At 47.9% G+C, this 27,808-nt stretch overlaps 1 protein-coding gene across 1 annotated transcript; it reads right to left on the bottom strand.

Moving 5' to 3' along the window:
• Positions 1-451: 451 nt before the first annotated feature.
• LOC125548811 (putative ATP-dependent DNA helicase CHR719) lies at positions 452-23,446 on the bottom strand. Its single transcript, XM_048712352.2, has 12 exons — positions 22,895-23,446; positions 21,694-21,829; positions 21,107-21,171; positions 7,536-7,730; positions 7,298-7,447; positions 6,163-6,522; positions 5,243-5,502; positions 4,934-5,149; positions 2,770-2,971; positions 2,397-2,550; positions 1,457-2,056; positions 452-1,355 (listed from the first exon to the last, which is right to left on the bottom strand). The coding sequence occupies exons 1-12, from the start codon at positions 23,189-23,191 to the stop codon at positions 679-681; spliced, it is 3,312 nt and encodes a 1,103-aa protein (XP_048568309.2). The 5' UTR covers positions 23,192-23,446; the 3' UTR covers positions 452-678.
• Between the last annotated feature and the right edge of the window lie 4,362 nt (positions 23,447-27,808).

A 27,808-nucleotide genomic window follows, 5' to 3' on the forward strand; every position in this document is an offset into this window, starting at 1 on the left:
AACTAGGTAAACACATATGACAACTACTGTTTTGATCATATATGGCAAGTAGTTAATCACACACGGCAACTACGATTTGATTACACGCGGTAACTACCATAAATTAGACATGACAACTATAGTCAACCAAAACAGACAGAGTTGCCATGCTTTTACAACTACACTTGCCATCCCGGATAGCTACATGTGGGCATTTTTGCTTTGTGCCACATGCACGGGGTGAAGTTGAGTAGTACTTGTTGGGCGTGTGGCACGAAGTAGCCGCGCCCACACGTGTGAGCAATTCCAATGTCCGCCCACACACAGCCCGTGGGCTGCCTCCTATTTACACCACACACGGTGTGTGGGCGCATGTCGTATATGCCACACGTATGGCAGTTAGTGGCGTCCATTATTTAACATGCCCTTACTTTCTTTTAGAACTAATTAAGATACCTCTACCCTCATGACATGAGGAACATTGTTTCTATTTAAGCATCGAACATATCAGGAAACATTCCGAGTTCTGATGGAGATACAGTTTAATACCAACCAATTCATAAAATACTGCACTAGTCCTAAAGTTGATGAGCTTAGATGCACTTCTGAAGAAACTGTATTAGTTTCTCTATCGGAGCACTTTTCCTCACAAGGAAGAAAGCAGACATGCATCTAAATGCCACTCCTATCAGATGGGCATTAAAATGCCGAGCGCCCTTTAGGGTCCGACGACGGATTAGTGGAGTGGCTAGACCTTTTCCTCCTGAGGGTATTCCAGGTGAAGCTACCACCCTGCTGCAAACCACCGGCGGTGACTTCATCTTCGTCATTGTCGTCTTCGTTCTCATCCTTGCTGTAGGAAGAAACTCCAGCTCTTCCTTTCTCTGGTGTCCAGGTTGAGTTGCCTGCGGCATCGGCGCTGTCAGAATATTTGAGCCTTTTTGCCCTATCATGTAAATCAACCTCCTGTATATCGGATAAATAAGCACTCCGTTTTGCTCTTGGAGTCATCTTTGGGATGTCTTCGTATACCTCGTCAGATTTCATCCATTGATCAACATAAGAGTCCGAATAGACAACCTCCTTTCTTCGCCTCTTTGTGTTTATCACAGGATTTTTGGCTTCTTCCGCAAGGAGCTTCTCAGCTAAGGTTTCACTGATATCAAAAACCCATTCTGGAACCTCAGGTCCCTGCATCAGCCTGGATTTATAGTTTTCTCGTCGTCGCCTCTCTTCATCCATCTTCTCAAATAACCAGAACTCTTCCTCAGTTCGAGCAGCCAAACGATTTATTTCACGCTCACTAGGGATGTCAGTTCCAAGTGTACTAGTTCCTCTCTTCAAGATCTCCTGTAGCAACGCTTTCCTATCCTGAGCTGCACGAGAGATCAATACAATATTTTTGTGAGTTCCACATTTGAATACATCATGGAGAAAAGAGATACAGGAACAGGACAGCCAGCAATGGCATACAAACCTGTGGAGGTGTTGTTGAACAACCCAGCCTGGATAACTTTTGCATCAATACCCATCTTCTGTTTTGCACGATCCAAGATCTCTTCTTCAATTGATCCAACACTAACAAGAACAAATACACGCACTTCATTTTTCTGTCCTATACGATGAGCACGGTCTTCAGCTTGCTGATCCATCTGAGGATTCCAATCACTATCAAAAATAATAACTGTATCTGCAGTCTGCAAGTTCAATCCAAGGCCTCCAGCTCGTGTGCTGAGAAGAAAAATGAAGTACTCTGAGTCCTTCTTATTAAAATCTGCCAATAATTTCCCTCGTTCTTCAGTTTTCGTTGATCCATCAAGCCTCATATACTTGAAATTATACATCTGCAAATATACTTCCAAAATATTAAGCAATCTTGTCATCTGAGAAAAAAGCAGAACCCTGTGACCAGCCCTATGCAGTTTTGGAAGTAGCCGATCGAGCAATTCAAACTTCCCTGATGCTCTAACAATCTCCTCGCGCTGATACATGTTATATTGCTCTACAAATAAGTAAGGATGATTGCAGCACTTCCTAAGCTGCATCGATAGGTTTGCCACAGCCTTTGGTTTGAGTCCTGCACGTGCACATAGTTGACAATAAAGAAGTGCTTCTATTCAAGAAAGATACAAGGACAATTTAAATGCAAATATGCAATACAGGCAGGAATCCCTTGCTCCACTTAAGAATATATCATCGGTCGGTTTATTATTATTTTCAAGATGCAGTACAGGCACAAGGACAATACTATGCATTATATATGCCATCAATACAAAAGAAGACCAAGTTTGCATTGACACTATAGCATGAGTTTGAAATTTTATGCACAGCTTTCTCCAAGGATCGATCAAACATTACAAATTTATTCAGTCAGAAGTACTTCCTCGAGGGAAGAAAGAATTGGAAGTAAAACGTACCAGATCCTAGGGCAACCTTTCCCTTGCTTGCGACTTGCTCGTAGTATGCTTTTTGCCAAGCTGAAAAGTCACACTTCAGTATTACTTGTGTTTTTGAAGGGAGATACTTTTCCACTTCATCTTTTTTCCTACGGAGCAAAAATGGACGCAAAACCTGGGCAAATACCAAGAGCAAATGAATAAATATAAAAATCCCAAATATCAGAAGTAATCTTCATTTCATGTGTCACACGTGCTTACACACCGGTTGGTTCCATTGAACCGAAAAGGTGTGAATGCCAGAGAAGTGGAGGTACAAATATCATTATATCAACATGTAAGCTTGTCAAAATCACTGAGTGACTGAGGGTGGATTGGGGCAAGCATTACTCACTTGATGCAAACGATGTATGATCAATAGTTCTTCCTCATCATTAATGCTAACATCACATGCAAACGGTGCATTAAACCATTCCTCAAAATTCCCAGATGAATTAAAAATATTTGGCAGAATAAAGTTGAGCAATGACCACAGCTCCTGTAGGCTATTTTGGATTGGAGTGCCAGTCAAAAGTAGTCTGCGGCGGATCAAATATCTACAAGAAAGTATCAGCAATCTATAAGTCAGATTCACAAAAGGTCGAGACAAAATTTAACACTTCAGCCAATAAGGATGAGCAAAAAGGTTAAATCACAGAAAAGATGAAGGAAAATGAGGCTTCAACAGAAAATTGGAAAGTGGGAGTAAGCAAGTAGCCATGAAGCAAAGAGATACTGAAATGTAATGGAAATTATTCATCTTGATAAGAATATTCTCAAGAAAAAAACATTTTTCATACCGAAAGATAAATATTTACTGGCCTACCTGGAGTTCACAACGATTTACACCGAACTTAATGGTTAACTTCTAAGCTTTAAATAAACAATATGGTGACTAATTTATCAATTATCAGTTGGGACCATACTGTTGATACAGATAATGAGAGCTGTTAAGAAAAATAGCCACTGGTTTTGATTTGGAGGGGTTGGGGGGGGGGGGGGGGGATCCAGATGTCTGCCCAGAAGCCATCAGATTTTCTTGTACAGTTGGATGCACTCCCATTCAATGTTATTTTCAGCCTTTAACTCACGTTGCTTAAAATAGAAGGATAAATGCGTGTACCTTAAGTTTAAAAATCGGGTGTGTTTGGTTTGAGCCCAAGCTGCCCTAGCAAAATTTGGCTAAGCAATATTGGTCAAGGAAGTTGCACATGCTTTGAACAATGTTGGCAAGAAAAATGAACTAGAATTAGCTAGGGGGGATAGGCATGCCAAAATATTGGTTATAGCCAAAATATTGGTACGGTTAGTTTTGGTGATTATCCATATTGGTACGGTTAGTTTTGGTGATTATCCAAACATACCCTTATACCCAAAGGAAATATGCCTGGTTTTTATGCGAACACGGAGAGAAGACATAATGCTTGTGTACAAAGTAACCTTTTATATTCTGTAAAGAACACGGTCACAATTTCCTTAATTGTACTGTTAGCTACTCACGTAAGACTAATAAAACACATGTTTCGGTTGTGTGCACAGGTCTAACCTGCTAAATAGACTGTCTGAAGACCACAAACTCCAGTACGTAAGTTCCACGAACTATGATATGAACTTATCTCTAAAATATGTACATTTCAAAAAGGCATGCCTATTAACTTCTGTTCTATACACATGATTATACTTTTACACAAATTTGTGCATGCGTACAACATGATTTTGTGAGAAACCTTTGAATAAGTTCAGGTCGTGTCCTAGTCATACTAAGTTTTAACTTCGCTCTTTCTTGCTGATGAAGGGAGAGATCCGTACTTATTTTAACAAACCATTTATTGTTTGAAGAGTGTAATAACTGACAGGATAAGGTGCTTTTGAGGCTCAATTTGCCAATGCCACCTTATCGGAAGAGGAATGGAAGCTTCATACTGGTCAGCAGCACCAGCCTTGGTTTCTGAGACCTAATACTACAAACAAAGCTGAAAGGTTGGAGTTTTTCAACGGCTGTGACTGATACAAACGTGGACTGAACAGAAGACAGGTTGAATAGAATGTATCGGTTGACTGGGGGAGGTTGTGGAAACAAAGTTGGGGCATGATCGGCGAAGAAGGAAAAAGAAAAGAGGAATACTGGAGGTTTATTGCTTGCATCCCTCAATAGAGTACAGGCCCTGCCTTTAATACAGCAGACTGAACATGCCGCACGAGTTCTATGTCTAATTCTATCTTGGACACTTTTAACCAGTTACTTTCCTAAACTAATCTAATCTTTCTTCTGGACTACAATATTATTCTTATTCGGACAATAATTCATCTCGTTTTTTTAGGGACGGACAATAATTCATCTTTAATCATCTTTCCGCTGTGGCTGTTCCGCAACAGATATTTTCAAGTTTTCTATAGGACAATGAGTTATGGAGTCACTAGCGCACAGAGCCATCCTCCAACAGAGGTGCAAGTGATCACATAGAAGAAGCTTCACCAGAGTAAAGAAAAAAAAAATAACTTATGACCAAAGTGTGTACCCGGAAACTAGTGTGCGAGCAAGAGCACATTCATGATTTTTCAAGCGATGTCCTTCATCAACTATCAAATAGTGCCAGTGAACCTTCTTCAGGAACTTCTTATCTTTCAGTATCAAATCATAGTGTGTGAGCAGAACATTAAATTGTCCTCCAAAATTTGTTTCCCTGAGAGATTTCCTCTCATCTGGACGACCATCATACAGAATTGTACCAATACTGCAAACGACGAGCATATCAGAGTTAGGTTACTTCAATTTATAGCAGGACAATATAGAAATACTGATCAAGCAAATTCCAGTGAGACGATACCTGGGAGCCCATGTTTTGAACTCATTAGACCAGTTTGGTAGTACTGCTTTGGGAGCTACTATTAAGTGAGGTCCTGTGACCTCCTTCTTTTCCAAAAGATAAGCGATCAAAGCTATGGTCTGAATTGTTTTCCCCAAACCCATTTCATCAGCCAGAATGCCATTCAAATTGTTGTTGAATAAAGAAAGCATCCATTGGAGACCCTCTAACTGATATGGTCTCAACTCCCCACCTACAAGGGCTGACGGTTGTTCTGTTACCTGTAAATCCAAAACAGTAGAAAGAAACATTAGTTGCCCCAGAAGTGGAAACATAACAAATTGTATTGTAAGAACAAAATGGCAAAAACAAATTACAGAACACCATAATACTGAAAATTTTCATTCGTGGACCACTGAGCAGCGAAATTAGATCCAAATAAACTGGGACCATCAGTTATTGCAAACAGGCAATAAATTCTTCTGCAGAAAAATCCCCACATTACATGATTATAACACACTGATTTATTTAAGCCAGTAGGTATCTAGTAGCAGTAGGGCACTACCCACTGTATAGCAGTAGGGCTCTACCCACTGTATTATGGACAATAATATTATCTACCATCATCACGAATCCAAGGGGGGCATAAAATGAGTGCAGCCAAAAGGTTAATTTGTATTTGATCACACAATCTTACTTGCCATGCTACCAGATTATACAACACTAGTTGCATAGCATATAGAAATCGATTAAAACTGTGAGACCGAGACAACATCTCAAGCAACAAGTTACTAAATACTCCCTCCGTCCCAAATTACTTGTCGCAGAAATGATAGATATTGATGTATTTAGAACTTTAAATACGTCTAGATACATCCATTTCTCCAACAGGTAATTCCGGACGGAGGGAGTATATGGCTAAAAGTCGAGCTTCAATCTACCTTCTCTTCGATGGAATGGACAGTAGAATCAAGCCTACGGCCAGCAGCATTAAATTTACTAGTATTTGCAGAACCGTGTGTATCTGCATCATCATCTGAAGGAGACTCCTCGGGGGATTCATCAGATTCTGAGTCTTCAGACCCTTCAGGACGACTAACATGCTCAGCATCTTTTTGTCGCTGTACAGCTTTCCCAATTCCTTCTAGAAGCTCATTTGTTTTATCAAGGAGCATCGTAAGCCGTTCATTCTTGCTCTCCTCAACCATCCGCATATACGCTTCTTGATCACCTGCTTTCAAAACTTGCAACCTACTTTTTTCAAGTCGATTGATACGCTGGCGCGCCCGGACATGCCATGCCTACATTTAACAAGTAAAGAAAAAGTTCACGCATCCTTAGATTAGCAAATCAAGGAAAGGGGTATAGATAGGGATAAATGCATAGTTTAACCTAGGAAATATAATGGGCGGAATAAACACAATGGCGTTCTAATAAAAAAACTTAAAGGGCGGAAGGGGGCGATAAACATCTTATCTTAAGGCTTGACCATGAACATCCACAAAAAGTATGATATCTCTTGGGCATTACAACATGCACAACACATTTCATCAGATATCTTTTTTATCTGTTGTACATTCTAATGATTTCATGTATGCTACTACAATGTCCATCTTTCATGTTGCAACCAGCATCAAAAATATCATTCAAAATCATGGCATGGCTAATTGAAGCAAGACAATTGCAGATAGGCCAATAGATACAGCATAAAAAAATTGTAGAGTGATGCTAGAAAAAGCATTTATCCCTATGGGAGGCTCATCACATGAAATGGTGTTGCAGACATATCAATGAATATTGGAGAAAATAGCTAAATTAAGAAAGTCCTCTAAATATAACAAGTAGAAACTTTTGATGCATTGTTCACACCTACCAGAAACTGACAATATCAGGTTATTGCTATCAGCAAATAAGGCGTGTTTCAAATAAACATCATGAGATAAAAGAGAATCATCAGCAGAGCCGAGTTTGTAAACAAATAGGATGAGCTAATAAATCCAGTGAAGACACAAAATTAGGTGATAATTGACCATCTTGTTTGCTAATTCTGAAATAAGGAAACAAATCAAACCATACCTGAACTCCATCATTACGTTGCTTTCTTCGTTTGTAAGTAGCCGATGTTTGCACTTGATATTCCCTAGCAGCATTAAGAATTTCTGTAAAAAATCTTCTCTTCCTGGTCTCAGCCTGATTTTTTTCCTCCTCTTCAAGCTTTGAGATCCTCTGAAGTTTGGGAACGCAAAAAATGAAAATCAAGATTTCAGTTGTATAAAAATTGTCAAAACTGAATATCAAATATGTGAGAAAAAACCTCGGTGAATCTCTTTTTGCGATGGATATCATCGGTATCCATTGAAAACCCATCCCCTATTCCATACATGGTAAAAGGATATCGTATCCTCATCATCCCCCAGTCAAATAATTGCCTCTCAGGATGCGCACATTTTTTGTGTAGCCAGTATTCAGCATTGACATCAGACCGTACTTTCTTCTGCAAGTCTAGTAACTGCAAGTATACAATTAAGTTAATCAATGGTCATCAATACAATAACTCAGCGCCACTATTATACTTCTATATATAGATCTATAGATGCCACGCACATGTTATACTTCACTTCACTTCATAATCACAATGATGCATTATGAAATATATATATATAAACAACATAATACACAGTTGATAGTTCATACTACTATTTAGCAAACAAGATATGGTGCACAACTACTTGCCATATTACACTACTCATTCCTATAATTGGAATAAGTATTGAAAGTTATAGATGTCCTTTGTGCCAAACAACTCAAATATTGTTCATGTGCCCCGATCAATGAGGAAATCGACAATAAAAGATCACATCTGTAATTATTTTTCTCCGTGTTGGAGCATTATCATATTAGAACGACAATAGGTACCAGCCTCCCACAGTGATGAGTACATCAATCAAATGTTTCATTCAGAAGCATGAATATACATTTACATTACCACCTGGGAAACACGGATACAGTTGGGAACCAGTGTGTCAGGGGTTGGACACGTCATGATACCCCGAGATACATATCCTCATACATATCAGCCACTTCTCTATTTTTCAAATAATAAAAATAACCCAAACGCTAGAAAGCGAGCGAGCGCAATGGAGCGCCCGCCGTCCATCGTTTCGTGAGATCGCGCCACGTGGGGAGGGGTGGGCGAAGCGGTGGCTTCTTTTGCCGTTTCCGTTTCTTTTTTTTTTCTTTTCTTTTTTTGCAAGACGCGCCGCTCACTATTTTCTTTCCAGGTCACGCACTCGCCGGCGATTCCCCTTTCTCTTCCCTACTGAAATTCTAGGGTTGCCGGCACCTAGTCACTGGCGCGACCCCGCGCAGCAGAGCGACACAGCCGCACCGTCCACCAGACGCGGCACTGCACAGTGGACCGACATCGAGCATGGTGGATCAGGGAGCGGACGGATGAGCCCGCGAGCGAGCGTGAAGAAATTGGATGGCAGTCGGCTCCCGGGGGACCTGCGATTCACGCAGTACATCGCCATCCCAAGGTTAGTTTCGTTCTGTACCCTCCTTCTAATCGCAGTAGAAGATGAGTTCGTCGACTCGCGGTGCGGGAGTGACGACTCACACGGGGCATGAGGAAGGGTGTGCGGAGGGAAGGAGGTACCAGGCTCGGGGTAGGTGCTGCAATGGGAATTGGGGGAACTCTCACAGTTTTCTGGATGATTCCGGGGGGATTGATTCGAGGTGCTGCTACGGAAACTGCTGGGGACCACATACTGGTGCGAGGTACAGGAGAGGTAGTGAATCCTCACGCACTGCTAGGAACTTTTGCCAACAATTTTTTTGTGAAGTTGCCACTACATAGATTTCTCACGTGCTGCTAGGAATTTTTCTGCCCATCATTTTGTTGTTAAGTTGCCGCTAAATTTAGGAACACTGGGTGCCAGAACGTACGAACTTCTGAGAGCTTTCTCCAAGTATTGCCTAGTTCGGGTTCTATGGTGACTAACAGCACTCTTAATTCGCCCACCGATGCTCCTCCAAGTTGCCTAAAAAATATGTAGTTTGTGAATCTGCATCGGTGCATCCCCTGGTGCCTTACAGCTGTACTTTTTGAGCCTTTTAGAAAAGTTTGAAGTAGAAAATCAGCAGTCATTATTCAGCACCAAGTTAGAATCAACAACTTAAATCAATCCAAAATCTAGTTGTTTTTTTTTTCTTAGGAATCATTGATGAAGTAATTTAAAGTGAGCAGGGAATGGCTAATATGATGCCAGCATTTTGGGGTCATATCATGTGTCGAGCTGCTAATGGCATGTCCTCAGCATGTGGCACATTATTTTGTCATGTCGATTTTGGACTGAAAATCGATGCGAACAAACACCTGTAACCATTTTTGCGCACATGTTTGATTTTTGAAGCAAAAAGAAGTGGACCTGGGCAAGGTTTCTGAGGCATGGCTGGGCTCCCGTTTCCGGACCAGGACAATCTACTGTGTTAAATTCTCAGTTTATATTATTATTCTACCGCCCCCCACCCCCCCCCCCCCCCCCCCGCCAAAAAAAAAGCTGACATAGTTATTGGTTTTGGTTTGTCCCCCTGCCGGACACGGTTACAACCCCAGCAAGCCAGCAGACCCGTAGTCGCCAAGCCCTCCAAAGTCGCTAAACCAATGAACAGAGTTCCCTAACTCTACGATTCCCTAGCTGCTAACCCCCCTCACTAATTTGCCCACCACACGTACTAAGTTGCCTAAAACCAGCCAGCATGTATAACTAAGTTGCCCGAACTCGTTCGACTTAGCAGCTAACTTAGTCATGCCCTCACATACACAAGCCTGTCTAAACCCGCGCAATAAGTCATGCTACCCTGCCAACCTAGCCGTTAGCCTTAGTCGCATCAGCATGCAAACTAAGTCGCCAAAACAGAACACTAAAAGTCGGCTAGCCTGCCAACCTAGCTACTTAGTCACGCCGCAATGCACACTAAGTAGCCAAAACTTAGAATTCTCACTCCTAATCAGCCTAACAATTTTGTGTTAAGTTGCCTGCCCATATTAATTCACCTACCTACGCCCCTAATTCGCCTGCAACATAGAGTCCTCACTCCTAGTTCGCCTACTGAACGCTCCTAAATTCGCCTACTGAAAGCTCCTAATTCGCCCACAACATAGAGTCCTCACTCCTAATTCGCCTAATGAACGCTCCTAAATTCGCCTACTGAACGCTCCTAATTCACCTACTGAATGCTTCTAATTTGCCTACTGATCACTCTTAAATTTTCCTACTGATCGCTCCTAATTCGCCTACTGAACACTCCTAATTCATCTACTGAACTCCCCTAATTCGCCTACTGAACGCTACTAAATTCACCTACCCAACTCTCATAATTTGCCTGCAACAGAGTCCTCACTCCTAATTCACCTACCAAACGTTCCTAATTTGCCTACAACACAGCTCACCCCGAATTCGCCTACCGAACATTACTAATTTGCCTGCAACATAGAGTCCTCACTCCTAGTTCGCCTGCCAAACGCTTCCCAAGTTGCCTACATATTTTTTAGAATGCATCAACACATATTGATTTGCCTACAAATATGCACCAACACATATTAATTTGCCTACCAACACCGCTAACTTGGGAACTCTCACATATTCAACGGGGAAGGGAACTTAGATCCTGTAGATATGAAGCAACCACACTAACGCTTATTGACAATTTTTTTGCCCATGGGAACACGTTTAAATTGCTTTTTCAAATCCTGATCCTGTGCATGCAACTTCTTTGAGTTTTTGCTTCACACCATCTACTTTTTCTTGTAGGGGCTAGGTGCAAGACATTAATAGACAACAAGAATGGTCAGCAAGCTTTTGATTTTGTAGGAACTTGATGAAATGTACAGCAAAACATTAGGTTTTACAGGGACAGGAACATGAAAAAAAAATACCATATTCAAAGCAAGTTTTCTGTAGTCCGGATCATGTGACAAGTTAAGAGACAGCAACCGAATTGTTTTACCCTTCTATTTTGCCTGCTCCTTCCCCCTGGTGTATAATATTGTTGCCCAGTTCTCTTTTTTGCTTGACGTATTCTTGGATAGAAGAGGTCAAGACGACCAGGGTGGGCGAAAGTGGTATTTTCCTGTAATGAGGATCCCGTGGTGCGGGGACCAGTTTGTTTTTTCTTTTGCGGCAGCTTGTAAGTGCTATGGGCAAATAACTTCCCTTTTCCGGATCTGGGAGGAGGTCACACACGCACTTACCCAAAATAGATAGGCCGCTCCATCGCGCTAGGCAGCAAGCAATTGCTGTCTAGCAGCGTCCTAAAAATAATTCTGATACAGCTGGGATGCACCCCGATACCTGTCTCATACAGGAAAACCCAACCGCTCGATTCATACCACAAACGCACCCTGCCCATTCTCGACTCGTTCTCACACGCCCATGCCTCCATCTGACCTTAGTGCCACACGACTAGTTAGACGTGCTGACCTAGCACATTAAACCACCGGCCCGTTTATTCCATTGTCCTACTAAAGGATCCCATACGTGCACAGTCAACAGAAAATCTAGGGTTCCTCCTCACGCCGCCTTTCTCCCTCTTCCTCTGTCCCTTGCTGCACTGATGGGAACCAGCCAGTGAAGCTCGATTTCTCGCGAGAGAAGCTCAATCCGTCGCCGAAATCAGTCAATTTGTCGTTGGAGGTTGAGTCCTCGTCGGGGAGGATGAATCCTCGCCGGGGAGGTTGATTTCTCGCCTGCGAGACGGGATTCCTCACCGGAGAAGGCTGATTTCTCACCACAGCTCCCTCCCCTGGTCGGAGGGCCGCCGCACTGGAGAAGAAGGATGGCTGCTGTCAGCCTCTCACCGCCAGATCCAAACCACCACCGCAGATCCCTTCGCCGTCCGGAGCTGATCTGTCTCCTTCCAAGCCGCGGGTTAGTTTCCCCTTCTCCCTTCTCCCTCTCGAGTTGTTGTGTGCCGATTACTTTTTACCCCCCTTTTAAGGTCAGAAATGGCTAGTTCATTAAGCACTGGTAGCGACTGGTGGTTCTGGAATTGGAAGCTCAAACTCAAATGCAGGCAGTGGAAGAGCCAATGCAGTCCACGGGCTGAATGCTGCTTGTGCGATTTCTCTAAATGACGATGGCACCAGTGGGAGGAAGAGAAGGGGCTCATTGGCTATTGAAGCAAGCTTCAATCAGGAAACTCACAGCAAGCTTTGCTGCTCTGATTGCTAGGATGTTCTATACTGCAGGTGGGTAATTTACAATGCAAAGTATTTAATTACCATTTTTGCTAGGATGCTTTTAATAGCTTTCTATTTCATTTGTAGGCATTCCTTTTTAATCTTGCAGAGCTAGAGGCCTTGCTTAGATAATATTGGGGCGTTTGGACACTGGAGTTGGAGAACCAATAGACTTCTAGTATAAAAATCACTAATCTCTCTATATATACGGTGGCGCTAAACCAAGCGAGCGCGCAAAGCTCTTATTCTACGCGCCGGTCGCTAATCACCGTGCCACCAAACCAGTGCAGTCTCACTCGGCTAGTTGTGTGAGAGTAAAAGGAAGTAAGAAATATAGTAATTTCTTTAATTTCCGTTACCATTCCACGCGCCCCACCTCCGTCCCGTGGCTCCGTACCAACCCGCTAATCATGATGGTAAAACCGCATGCAAGAAAAAGTAACGGAATTAAATTCATCGTCCTCGCGCCGGCGCCCAGCGGCCCCGCCCCGGCGGCCCCCAGGCTGCCCGCCTCCGCCCGCCTTGGCCCCCGCTCGGAGGTGCACCGAGTCTCGCGCGGTGCCTCGGTGGACGCCGACAGCTACCAGCAACCGCGCCGCAGGAATCGACGTCGGCCTCGCCGCGAGCCTGCGCGGAGCCCGTCGCCAGCGCAGCCCGTCCCTCGAAGAGCTTGCCGGGCTCTATTTCCGCTGCCTCGACCCCCGCCACCGCGTCCGCGACTGCACCAATGACATTCGCTGCCGGCGGTGCCTCATCTCCGGCCACGACTCCCGTGGATGTGACGACTTCAACCGCCGCGCTGGGCGCGTTCCACCCGCCGCCCCAAGGGCTGCCGAGCACCACGCCGACCGCGACCCCCCCGCCGCCCTGCGGACTGCCGCGCCCCAGACACCGGCTCCTGCTCCAGTTGTGCAGGTCGCCCCCCAACCACCGGCCCCAGCTCCGGTCGCGCACGTGAACGCTGCTGCACCAGCACGTATCATCATGTCGCGCACCGTTGAGATGGAGGAAGCGGAGGAGGTGCTCAGCCGGGCGATGGTGGCCACCATCACTGGGACTCGTCCCCAGGTGTCCGTCGACGACGTCGCTGAGCTCCTCTACTCCACGTTCGGCTTTGAAGAAGGCGACTTCACCACCCACCTCCACAAGCCGGAAGATTTCCTAATCATCTTCGGCTCCCGCGCCTCCAAGGACCGCATGAACGGCGACCACTACATCCGCTGCCCGCGCTTCTCACTGTCGCTTCGCCCATGGTGCAAACTTGCCCACGCCGGCTCCGGTGGGTTCGAATACCGCGTCGAGCTCGAGCTCCGCGGCATCCCCGCCCATGCCTGGCACTTAGCGACGGCGGAGCACATCCTCGGGACCGGTGTCTGGATTGAGCGCCTCCATCCGCAGACGCGCTCCCGCGCTGACCTGGCCACGTTCCGCCTCTCTGGTCGCACACGACCCTGCTGACATCCGCCACGCTGCGACGCTGGAGATCGTCGAGGTCACTCCGGGACGCACCGCCTCCTCCGCCCCCACGGTCACCACCCTCACGTACCCCATCGCCATCGCCCTTGCCCGATCCGACGTCGACCGAGCTCGCGCCCCCTCCAGTCATGCAGCTCGCCCAGATGGCACGGGTGACGGGCGCGCGGCGGCTGATGGAGATGCCGATGCCGGCCAAGGCCCCGGACGCGGCCATTCGTGTCGCCGCGGCCGCAAGCGCCGCCGCACTGCCGCTGCTCAGGAGGGACGTGCCGACGGCATGGCTGTCGACGCTGCCGGCTAGACGCACCTCCGTGGCCAGCACCGCGCTGACGGCCTCGCCGTCGCCGATCGCTGGTCCGGAGTCTGCACCACCGTGCGCGCAGACACACCACCGCCCGTACCGTCGCCAGCCCGATGTATGGACGCCTGGCCCACCGCCTGCACCCAGGGCCACCCCTCTCGTCACAAAGCTAAAAGAGGAAAGAGGGGAGGAAAGAAAAAGCGTGAAAGGAGACTGCGCTCGCCAAGGCTGCGGCGGCAGCAGATCCCAGGCCGACAGGATCGCCTCAGCGGGAGTCCGTGCATGTCGCTTCCCCTGCTGGCCCCCAACCACTGGTGCCAACTCCCCCGACAAGATCGCCTCAGCAGGAGGACACGCATGTCGCTGCCCCATCTGGCCCCCAACTGCTGGCGCCAACCCCCCCCCCCCACCTCTGACGTCGGGCCAGACACGGCCCCGTCACATGCGTCGCCTAAACACCCGCGCTAGGTGCACCGCCATTCGCTCGTTGATCGTGTCTACCGACGCGTCGATCGTCTGCTTTCAAGAAACCAAGATGGAGTTCATCCACATGTCCACTGTCCTCGAAACGCTTGGTTCGGACTTTGATGACTATGTTTACCTGCCGGCGATTGGCACTCGCGGCGGTATCCTGCTGGCCTGGAAGAGCAGGATGGTGACTGTTGACAATCACATGTTCAACCCCAACACGCTCACTACCCAGGTTTCGACTCCATCGAGCGTTGACGCCCCCTGGTGGCTGACCATTGTATATGGGCCGCAGCAGGACCAGGAGAAGATCGCGTTTCTTCAGGAAATCCGCGACGTCCGTGCTAATTGCGACGTCCCTTGGATGCTTTGCGGAGACTTCAACTTGATCTACCGCGACGAAGACAAGAACAACGGGAATACTAACAGACGCATGATGGGCGCTTCCGTCGTGTTATCAACGACCTCGCGCTTAAGGAGGTTTACCTCAATGGTCGACGATACACATGGTCAAATGAGCAGACCCCGCCCACGCTGGTTCACCTCAACCGAGTACTATGCACCGCGGATTGGGAGGAGCGACACGGCGAGTGCCACCTTCGCTGCCTTGCCTCGGTTGTATCTGATCACAGCCCGCTCATGCTGGACTGCTCGCCCTCGCCCCCGGTGCACCGGCGCTTCTAATTCGAGGAATACTGGACGCGCATTGCCAGCTTCCAAGACGTGGTTGCGGCTGCTTGGATTTCGATGGACGACCCGAGCCCGTTCCGCCGCATAATGCGGCGCATGAAGGCCACCGCGCGCAGACTCATGAGCTGGAGCGCTCGCGCCGTGGGCAACATCCGCGACCAGCTCACGATCTCGCACGAGCTGCTCCTGCGTCTTGACTCGGCCCAGGAGCTTCGCCAGCTCACGCCCCACGAGGACTGGCTCCGCCGACAGATCAAGCTGTCATACCTTGGCCTCGCTTCGCTCGAGCAAACTCTGGCTCAACAGCGCGCGCGCATCTCTTCTCTCAAAGACGGCGACGCCAACACATCCTTCTTCCATCGCCAGTGCACCTATCGCAAGCAGAAGAACAGGATCCACTCCCTGTCGGTTGACGGCATCGTGCTCACCGACCAGACTAACATGGCCGCGGCGGCCTTCGCGCATTACGATTCTCTGCTCGGGACCGATCGACCTCGAGATTGCGCCCTTGACCTGCGGCATCTCATCGAGCCGGCCGCCCTCGACGACCTGGAGGCCCCATTCACTGAAGATGAGATTTGGCAAGCCATCAAACGCCTGCCGGCGCGCAAGGCGCCCAGCCCTGACGGTTTTACCGCGGAGTTCCTTCGATCCTGCTGGCCCGTCGTCAAGCACGACTTCGTCTGCGCCTTCCAGCAGCTTCATTTGCTCCATGGACGAGGTTTCGGTTGTCTGAACCAGGCGCTGCTCACGCTCATCCCAAAGCGCGCCGACGCTGCCAGCCTGTTTGACTACAGGGCCATCAGCCTCATCCACCTCGTTGCCAAGATCTTCACGAAGGTGTTACCTCTCCACCTCGCGCCCAAGCTGAATGACTTGATCAGTCCCATCCAGAACACCTTCATCCCCGGACGCAGCCTCCACGACAACTTGATCGTGCGACAGTCGGCGCGCCTCCTCCACCAGCTAGGAACTCCGCGCATCCTCCTCAAGCTTGATCTCACCCGCGCCTTCGACTCCGTCTCATGGCCCTTCCTCTTCGAGGCCTTGCGTCGATATGGGTTCGGTGATCGCTTCCTCGACTGGATCGCCATCCTGCTCTCGTCGGCCAGCACCCGAGTCCTCCTAAATGGCGCGCCTAGCCTGGCGATCTGGCATCGATGTGGACTCCGCCAGGGCGACCCGATGTCACCGCAGCTCTTTGTGCTTGCTGTCGACACGTTGGGGCGCTTGTTTCGCTGGGCTGCCGAGCTCAACATCCTGCAACAGCTGCACCCCCGTCGTGTGGTCCCCATCATCTCGCTTTATGCCGACGACGTCATCCTCTTCTGCCACCCCTCGCCCAGCGACACGTTGGCGGTCAGAGAGATCCTGCAGCTTTTTGGCAGAGCTTCAGGCCTGCGGGTAAACTTCCAGAAGAGCACGGCCACAATGATTCATTGCACAAACGAGGAGGTCGCTCCGGCCATCGCGACACTGGGATGCCCCATCGCGTAGTTCCCCATCACCTATCTGGGTATCCCCCTCACCTTGCGACGCCCGACTGCCGCCCAACTACAACCCGTCGTCGACAAGACTGCCGGGAAGCTGCCCACTTGGAAGGCGCACCTCATGAACAAGACTGGACGCCTCGCTTTTGTCAAATCCGTGCTCTGTGCAATTCCCCTGCATCAACTCCTTGTGCTCGCGCCGCCAAAGAAAGTCCTCAAACTCCTCGAGAAGATCCAGAGGCTTCCTCTGGGCTGGCCGCACCGAGGCTCAAGACGGCAACTGCCACGTGAACTGGCGCCGCGTCTGCCGCCCTACACGCCTAGGCGGCCTCGGCATCCATGACCTGGAGCGCACGGGCCTTGCCTTGCGCACCAGATGGCTCTGGTTCGCGCGCATGGACGAAAACAGGGCTTGGGCTGGCCTCGATCTGCAGTTCTCCAGTGAGGAACGTGCATTCTTCTTTGCGTCCACCTCCATGGTCCTTGGCGATGGTCGGCGAGCATTGTTCTGGGAAGACCGATGGATCAACGGGCAATCCATCTCTGAGATCGCCCCCCAGCTATACGCCCTCATCCCCAAGCGCCGCCGCAAAATAAGAACAGTGGCCGATGGCCTTCAGGCGCACACATGGGCTTCAGACATTCATGGCGCCCTTGGCATTCAAGAGATTGGCCAATACTTGCTAACCTGGAGGGCCATTGAGAATATCACTCTCTCTCTGCTGATCCAGACCAGCTCCATTGGAAGTGGAATGCTGCTGGCACATACACCGCCCAGTCCGCGTACCTCGCCACCTTCCATGGCTCTACTTCCTGCCCGGCATGGAAACTTAACTGGAAAGGCTGGGCCCCCCCGCGAGTGAAGTTCTTCCATTGGCTCGCTAGCTTGGGACGCTGCTGGACAGCTGATCGTCTCGCTCGCCACGGACTGCCGCACCCTCCTCGCTGCCCGCTATGTGATCAAATGCCGAAATCGATGAACCACCTGATCATGGACTGCCCCTTCACCAAGCAGATTTGGCACAACATCCTGTCTTGGCTGCACCTTCCTTGCAGCGCGCCTAATGGTGAAAACTCCCTGTCGACCTGGTGGCACACGGCGCGGCAGACCACGCCCAAGCTGATGCGCAAAGGACTTACATCCGCGACGCTGCTGATCCCTTGGATGACCTGGAAGCATCGCAACGATTGTGTCTTCAATGCGGCCACCCCTTCGACTAGCGTCTTGGTTGCAAAGATCAAAGAAGAAGCTACGCTCTGGGCGACCGCGGGTGCTCGAGGCATGCGTGTCATCCTCCCACAGACCTGGGATGTCCACTGAAGTTACTTTGTGTTTCTCACCTGGAATGGTGCCTCCTAGGAGGATGTAACAAACTATCTCTCTCTTTTCAATATAATGAAACGCAAAAGCCTTTTTGCGTTTTCTCGAAAAAAATTGGCTACTGCTAGTCACACACAACACTCTGCTCCGCAAACCAGTCGTTCTTCTAATCCCAGTAAAATAGCCAGCAAAAATAGTAGTAGGGTTAAATCTATTAATATGAGCCATGCACAACTCTCTGTCTCACAAACAAGCCATTCTTCTAACCCTGGTAAAATAGCTGGCAAATATGGTAATGAAATTACCACAAGTTGCAAATAGAGTAATGGAATTACCACAAGATGCAACTAAAACTAAGATGGTTACTGCTAGTCACACACACACAACACTCTGCTCCGCAAACCATCCCGGTAAAATAGCCAGCAAAAATAGTAATAGAGTTGCATCTATTACTATGTGTCATGCACAACTCTCTGTCTCGCAAACCAGCCATCCTTCTAACCCTGGTAAAATAGCTGGTAAATATGGTAATGGAATCACCACAAGTTACAAATATAGTAATGGAATCACCACGAGATGCAACTAAAACTAAGATGCAAATCAAAACCACACGATTATTTAGGTGGTAATGTATTAAAGTTGTAGGTGCTAATTAATGTGTAGTGGAGCATCTAGTAAATATAGAAGATTGTAAATGACGTTGTGATGTACAAGGCTCTAGTTTTGCAAGATGGTAAATGGAACTAGTTTATATCGTAATACAAGTTCTTGTCCTCATTATTACTAGCGTTACTACTATATGTATGCATGATTACTGTTTACATGCAAAACTGTACGCTTGAACATGTTCATTTTAGGTTACCATATATGGGCTAGGTGTGACGATCAGTTGTGACATGCGGCGGGGTACACTACAGGTTGGTTTGATCTTAACCAAACTGAGGGCGCCCGCATGATGGATCTGCACGCAGAATAAGTCAGTGTACGCGCTCACACAGTTTATATATGTTTTTTGGTATTAAGTACTCCCTCCATTCCAATATCTAGTGCGCATAGTTTTTAGCACATATACCAATGAGTGTGCTGGCATCAAATTTTGGACGAGAAAGCCCCCACTCCATCTCTATCCCAGCCCAGGTCCAAGTAGTAGTACTAGTTGGTACTCCACCCATCAGCGTTGCCGATGCTAGCTAGACTCCGGTGGTGCCGTCGTCAGCCATCTCCTCCTCCAGCGCCGCCGTTCGTTAGGCGGCGGCTCCTCCAGCGCCGTCGCTCGTCAGGCGGCTCCTTTTTTTAGCTCTTCCCCATCTTCTTCCTCCTCTCCTCCCCCTCACCCTCCTTCATCCTTGAACCAGTGTCGCCGTCGCCAGCCATACACGCACGCGGTGGCCGCCGAGAAACCGGACACGGGCGCGTTGCTTCGGCTGCTGGTCGAATCTTGCTGCCGCCCATCGATTCTCGCCGCTGCCGCAGCTGCACGTGTTGAACGGGCAGGTGGCCGTGATCCCCCCCCCCCCCCCCCGTCGGTGGAGAACATGCTCTGCCCTGTTGATGCTCGCGTGCGCGTGCTCACGCTGGAGCTCCTGTGGCTGGTGAACCTGCTCTGTGCCACTGAGCTTCACGTGTTGGAGCTCGCCCTCCGTGCGGCGTACTACGACCGCGGCGCTGGAGCTCCTGCTTGCCGATTTGTGCATCACCTCGTCCATCCACCTCGGCCCTCTTGCCTAGAAGCAACTCGATCTACTGTGTTGTCGCAATGGAGGTAGGGATCAGTGGAGATGAGCAACAGAGGTGGCAGATCGGTGGCGAGACAGGTGGGAAAAGCCGCAAGACGAAGGGATAAGGAAGAGAGAGATGCGAGTGAAGCGGTGGGCTGGGGCACTGGTTGTTCGGTTTGGTGGGAGGGTAGTTTCGTCCAAAATCGCTCCAGGAGGGAGATACGCACTACATTGCGGAATATCTCTAAAAAGCTTATACGCACTATATTTAGGAACGGAGGGAGTATATATATATATAGCCCATTTCTGTGTTTTTTATAAGGTGTTGTAGCATGGTATCGGTATTTGTATTTGTATTTGCATTTGTATGTTGGAGACCAATAGACTTCTAGTATAAACATGACTAACTTCTATAATAATATATAGAGAGAGAGACACACACACAAACATAACCCATATGTGTTTTTTAAAAGGTGCCAGAGCACAGTATTGGCATTTCTATCTGTATCGCTGTAACTTGGTACAGATTTTCCCTGCATGCTTACTCATCAAGTGTATCACTAAACCAAACACTACAACTAGTTTGCAGAAGTTGCATGTATTTACAGGTATATTCCATGAAGACGTGAGGCTTGATTCACTCAAATAAGACACCAGGCATGCTTGGTTAGCTGCCAGTTTTTGGCTTGCCAATATGTTGGTATACCCAGAAAGTAGTCATCCAAATGGTTTGCTTCCAAAAGAATTGGGAAATTGGCAGCCACCTTGTCTTTGCAAAATTTTGGCAGTGCCAAACATATGGACCAAGCAATTGACAGCAAAGCAATCACTACAATTTTGCACCAAAATTTGGCAGCAGACAGTGCCAAAATCTCGACTTACCAACATAAATGTCTTGGCAAAGTCGTTCCTATCGACCAAACATGCCAATATTTTATAAATAATGAAGTTGTTCGGAAAAAAAAGGGGACAGCAATGTATTATAAAACCAGCACACTTCAGCTTATAACATTTATCAATGTATAACCATCAAGCAATTATCTACACAAATATTAGATGGTCAGGAGAAAAGAGAAACTATCACAAATAAGAAAACCATGTAGTGGGAAGTGTAAGCATGTAAAGCAGAAAAATGCAATGCCTGGAAAATCATTGGTCCCAATAGACATTGCATTTACCTTGAGCCCATATAATTCGAGTAAACACTTCATTTGCAAATCTTCACCCCTAGTAGATGGTAACCCTGGCACATAACAAGAAACGAGATTGGCATTGGTGTACATAACTTATTAAATAACTAAATAAGTTCAGAAAAGTTGAGAAGTACTCTAAAAAGCAACTGCAAAAAAATGCAAGTACAGGAAAATTGTGTTGTGGAGACATGCCCAATAGTAAGCATCCACTAGAAATCATGTTTGAGACGTGCAATTACAAGAGTGTGAACAGAGAAATGGACATACAAGATTCTAAGAAAACCAAAAACATCAATCCTACCCTTTTGCACCGTCTTAGCCATTTTCAGAAGGTCAATTGCAGAACCAACTTTTTATATGCAAATCAAGGTAAGCAAAGATACAGAACAGAAGATAAAACAGAAAGATAAGTACCAAAACAAAATAACCAAGGACCTTCGTAATACAGAAAGACAAGGTGAAAGCGGGATAAGTACTAATGCTAAAAGCCTAATACAGTATTGATTTACTACAGAAAATGGAACTCAGAAAACTAATCAGGTAACAAGACATTGAAGGAGTTGATATCTGACCTTCGAGTTCAGATAACCGATGCTGGATGCAGGTATTGAAGCGTTCTTCTTTTAGAGCAGTCAACTTTGAGGACGACATGTGTGTCGTTTGGTTTCTATATATAGAATCTTCAAGCTCTTGAATCAAGGTGGCTTCCTAAGAGTAAGAGGAAAAGGCCATTTAAAGAATATTAACAAACACTAAACCTCCAATAATAATAGAACAAAAGAGATAATATTTATGCCACTCGTTGTGTTCCTCCTTCTAGCATTACGTGTTTCTCTAGCCATTGTCATGTGGTCCAAGCCAAACAACCATCAACAGAAAGAATAAAAGAAAATTCAGAACTCTATCAAGAAAATGCCAGATAATCAAGAAAAAAAATCATGGATTGATCTGGACTGAAACTTCAGAAGAAGAAAATCAGTCTTAAACTTGTGTAGAAAAGTGACTCCAGAATTCTCCAGGTCATCCTGTATTTTTGTTTCTTATGAACTTCATGTGATTTTGTGGTGCTTTCCTTCCTGGTAATTTCTTGTCAGGACAACAGAAAACTGGCATGGCTTTTTCCTAACCCAAGGTCGGGATCACAAACAGTGGCAGAAGGAGAAGTTTCTCGAAACAAGGGGGGTGGGGGCAGAAGTATCTCAGATCAGTTATGACGGCAAACAACTTAACATATAAAGGAAGACAAGAATTTATCCCATTTTTCATCTAATTCCCCTCATTAATGAAAATCAGCCTGATGGCAAGACAAAGTTCTCAAGGAAGTCCTAGATAAATATAGTGCATTTTGGAAATGAAGCTACATGTTTCTGATTCCATCGCAACATTAGAAGACCCTATCACCCAAACAAACAACATGACACCCAATCATCAAATGTCACTCAAGTCGTTCCAGCTGAGTGGCCAGCTAAATATATCTAGCACCAATCTTGTAGCCCCGGGATAATACAAGTTGATATGCCATAATCATGCGTTCATCTAAAGAGAATCAAGAGTGTGTCAGCCAGAGAAATTTACTAACCCAAAATCCGTAGCACGAAACCACGAACCACAGTAATTAATTATTTGGGACCACAGCTAAATCTCGCCAATTCCACAAACCCTAGCCAAACCATGCACCAGACCAAACCCCGGCACCAGAGTCCCCATCGAGCTACACGACGCCAGAGCAACCAACCGAAACGCGCCGCATAGTGGAGAAGCACCGGCACGCACCTCGGCCGCATCGACGGCGTCAGCGGGATCCCCCTCTCCGCCTTCATCCCCGACCAGCGACGGGCCCTCGGCCCCTTCCTCCTCCTCCTGGTCCGCGTCTTCGCCGCCGTGGTAGATGGACGAGACCGCGCGCAGGACGGCGGGTGGAAGCGGGAGGTTGCGCGACAGAAGGTTGAGCGCCCCGATGAGGATCCTGGCCTGCTCCGCGTCGCCCCCGCCGGCCTCCTCGGGCGCGGCGACGGGCGGCGGGGGAGCAGGCGCGGCCACGGCCGCGGCCGCGTCCACGGACGCCGCCATCGCTAGGGTTTCCGCCTCCGGCCCGCGCGGCGCGGCGGAGGCGTGGCGGTGAGGCGGGGGCCTTCGTCCCCCGCTTCCCGGTTCAAATCGGAGCGCGGCAACGCCCGCTCGAAGCCTTTGCGGGGGCTGCCTTTACGACTGGAGAGGGGGGCTGTGTTATGTTTTCGCGCGGTGTTCTCAGAGGGGAGGGGGAGCTTCTTCGGCTTCGATGGATCGATCGGGGTCGGGGAGGCAGGCGGGCGGGCGGGCGCCGGGGCGAGGTGGGGTGGCTCTGCGCTTCGGATGGGGAATTTAGGTTTTCCTTTTCTCTTTCGCTTTTGTTTTACTACGTCGGGATAATATACGCCAGATCGGGTCGGTTCGGGCCGGGTTGGATTTGTGGGACCGAAATGCGGGCCTAAGCCGGGCTAAGCCCAGGTCCACACCAGCTTTGCCATTTTTTGCGTGTGCGCTAAGGTCCACACCAGCTTTGCCATTTTTTGCGTGTGCGCTAAGGAGAACGCACGTTACACTCACAGAAAAACAAAATGGAGAACGCACGTGCTCCGTCGCGTGGTGAACGCCAAAGGTACCGATTAAGTTCTTATTTCTGTTTACATAAAAATATAATCAAATAAAAAATAAAGTTATAGAACTTGAGTGAAAATGGAGATAATCAGTGGCAGGTGGGTTTTTTTGTGTTGGTCATTTTTTAGGGGGTTTTTTGTGTTGGGCGAATGGCAGGTTTTATTTATAACTTGATGATACAAAAATCAAATGCAACCAAGAAGTTAGGTGAACTTTTTGAAGGGCTTTTTTGCAGAACTATATGCAAAGCCGGATAGAGAAACTATTTATTATTATCTTCATTGCTCATAAATAGGATTGAATTGAATGTGATTGTATGGCAAAATGTTAATCGTGCTACCTGACTTTTGAAGAAGGCGTGTCAAGTACACTTGATCGGGTTCGATAAACTTGGCATCCTGGTCGGCACAGAATTGCCCTCATGAACCTAAAGTTGTCCTCGGTCTTGAGGGAGAATAATGGCCTAGCCGGCCTTTCCTAAGGAGTCGGTGCCGAGAAGGCGCAGCGCAGCATGCAGTTTCACGTGTCAGTAAACTTGTACTCCTTGGGAAGCGTGGGTGGCATGGCATATCACCCTTATTAATTCCCTACTACACTCCCTTGCTTCCAAAACTCACATTATGTATCACGGTCCCTTCCTTGCCACATATGGCAGCTGATGCTCCACCACCCTAGTGCCCAATTCCATGTCTTCTCAGTAGTAGTTTCGCCATCGTTGGCTCGCTGTCGTTACGACTGGGGATCGCGACCTCTAGGAGACGCAAAAGATGCTCAAGGTTCCTTCTCAATTTGCTTCCAGCGGCAGTCGGCCCGTAACGAACCATCATTGTTGTCGGGACGTCAACTGCATTAGCGGGGGGCTTCAGCTGTTCACGCGGCGGGGTCTTTGGCTACGTTTGGCCGCCCACTGTCGTAGCTGCGTCGAGAATTTTTAGTCCTCGCCCTATTTTTTTTCCTTTGATCCAACGGTATCCATTCTAGCCTCGGCGACATCCCTTCCACATCCGTCGGCAGTAGTCCAACCTTGACAGAACGATGTAAGTACAACTAACCTCGGGTTTGCTTCACGCATGTAAAACGATGGACGACTCGTCTGTCATAAGGGTATTTTGGGGTGGTTCACGGCTGTTGTGCCCCGGCGAAATGTTGTGTTTTTGGCTAGGGCACAATTGATGCGAGGAAGCGCGACCACGTTGTTTGCTGAGTCGTATATTAGATTGATTCGCCAATTGGATTAGATAGCACACATTTCAAATGTGCATTTTTTGGATCATAACAATGTGCATGTCTGTCCACATTGGTAGACCGTGCGCAAATAAAATTATTTATAACACACACCGTGCTTTATTGTCTTGTTATTGTGCATCTGTAGAATCAACAATGTCTTCTCACGTATGTTGCAATGTGCATGTGTACGGCAACGCACACTGGCAATGCTCATGTCTCAATTATTCATTCCCTTGGCCTTTCATGTCCATGATCATATATTCTCAGTTGATGGCTCTGTATTTACGCATTTTAGAGCTCATTTGTTGCATGTTCTCCCCATATATCATGTCACATTGAGCCAATTACATGTCCATATGCATGATTTCTTGTATTTACTCTTTTCACCACGAGCATTGCATAATATTTATTCTTTGTTAGTTTTTATTAATTTTCTTTGTCTTCTTGTGTTTTGTAGGTGATGTGGAACTCCCATGCACTTAGCACCGTGAAAGGGATTCAAATAGAGGACTTCCAGGCACCAACTTAGGCATTTTGGATAGTGAAGAAAATCATTTTCCCAAACTGCTATGTTGGGGATGTTCCCCACGACTAAGACCCGGCTAAAATTATGACCCGACCAAGAGCATGGAGGCTCTATGGGTCACTCTATTTTATGGGACATGGAAGGGAAACAAGAAAGGTCGAAAGGCCCAGTGTGAGACTAGGCAGGAGGCCTGCTCACGGAAGAGCGCAATGGGTCGGCTCAAGAAGAAGGCCTAGAAGGAAAATTGTCCAAACTTAGAGGACACGCCTAATGAGAGTTAGAGTAGGATACGGGTTAGCATTGCGACCTGAAATCTTCTATAAACCTAGGGACAACCTGTTATATAAATGAGAGCCCCTAGGACGAAAAGACTAAGTTGCAATTTCTCAAAAGTTAGGTTAGGGAATCTTCATCCTTGTAATCAAGATCATTGTTAATATCAATCAAGCAAGAGTAGGCTTTTACCTCCACCGTGAGGGGCCGAAGTTGGGTAAACACGTGTCTTTCATTCCCGGCTAACCCCGTTCAAGCAACCACCTAGTCGTGATGGTCTCAAGACTTAGTCCTTTCATGAGGACATCTTCTGTGACAAAAACCACGACAGTTGGCGCCCACCGTGGGGCCACCGCACGGTGATGTTGAGTTCTTAGAGGGAGCTCTCCCAGGGATCGAAGGAAACATGATCGGTCGGATAACGAAGAGTCATTGTGGCAAGCTCTACATTAACGACTCGGGCTGGGGTCCCAAGGCCGACTCGATCGAGTACGGGTACCGGGTCCCCTTTGGCAAGATCCACGTCTTCATCGGCACAATTAGTGAGTCTGGTCCCAAGTCGGACATCATATCCAACCCCGTTGAGTCGCCTCATCGAACTAGACCCGACCAGGCAAGACCTGGCCGAATCCACACTTTCGTTGGTTTCACTCATGGAGTCGAGTCGTCAGGTGATTCTCCAGTTGGGGATACCGAGTCAATTCTTCCGGTTTTCGCCGACGGACTGGGGGCTACTCTGGTAACGAAATCGATCCAGAGGTTTCCGAGCCGCCCCGCCACGCGGCTGTCTACTTGGCAGGGAATCAGAACCCGGTCGAGACTGGGTCGGGTCAACTCCACGACAGCTGGGGTCGCAGCGGCGACTTCTGCTACGGTCGGCTCAAGCTAGATGTCCTGGCTCAGGCGCTAGCAGAGTTGATGACTACTCTGGGCATGCTCTTGACAGATCCAATAGCCAACGCGGAAGTTACAAAGCTTCGCGAACAGATGGCCAAGATCGAGGAGGATATTAATGCAGAGAACATATGCTTGGCGGAGACACTGGCGCACATCCCTAGTGAAACCGAGCGCTTGAAAGCAGGAGCACTTCATCTTAGTTTCCGTCAAAATGAGAATTCTATGGTACACCAGAGGAGACATCAGAGTCGGCTACCAGCAAGTTTTGAGCCTACATGGTTGTTTGATACACAGCAATATGCGCCCGCCCCAGGGGCAGGCACTGGCATGCCAGGTGAAGCACCCGCCATACCCCAATTGACCCAGAACGTACCTCCAAACACAACCCAATTGCAGTCGTTGGCTCAACAAAACCAGCTGGCTCAGCAGCTCCAGCGCAGCTCGCTCAGAAGCAGTCGTCGGTCGAGTGCCCACCTCATCGTTCTCAAATGTTGGTTGTTCATTTTTTCAACCCGATTGATAACGGGCTGGCAACTCATAATATCGTTGCAATTCTGATTACTAGAAACAGCCTGATAGAAATCAAGGTCAGGAACGCTATCTAGATGTTAAAAATTGTGGTCACGCGGTAGGCAAATTACTCCCATAGCCAGCATCGGCTTCATTCCACCCCTCATCAGACCCGCTCCAGGAGTTGGCATGCTGAGTCACTAGTAGTCTCTAGTAGTGATGATGCGGAGCATCCTTCCATCATCTTCATGGAATCTACACCAATGTATCAAGCACCACGTGGACCCATGACAAGAGTTAGAGCACACACAATGGAAACCGAGGTGAACTCATTCCTACTTGACATGCATATGGACACGAGAGGAACTTGGGTGCTACCTCACCAAAACATGCTATGTGTCCTTAGGTATGAAATCCAACGCCACCATGCAGCTAAGGGACACCCCAAAGGAGAAGGAGAGGCGCCCCAAGACCTCGAGGAAGAAGAAGGATACCAAAAGGAGCAAGGCTGCAGGTCCCAGGAGACCCCATGCGCATGGGCCCCGAGACCCCGTGCCCACGGGCTACCCAGGAAGCTGGCACTGTAGCACCCCGTGCGCACGGGCATGTACCATGCA

Source organism: Triticum urartu, chromosome 1A (genome assembly GCF_056163025.1).
Source record: "Triticum urartu cultivar PI428250 chromosome 1A, HENAU_Tu73, whole genome shotgun sequence".
In the NCBI taxonomy this organism is placed as follows: domain Eukaryota; kingdom Viridiplantae; phylum Streptophyta; class Magnoliopsida; order Poales; family Poaceae; genus Triticum; species Triticum urartu.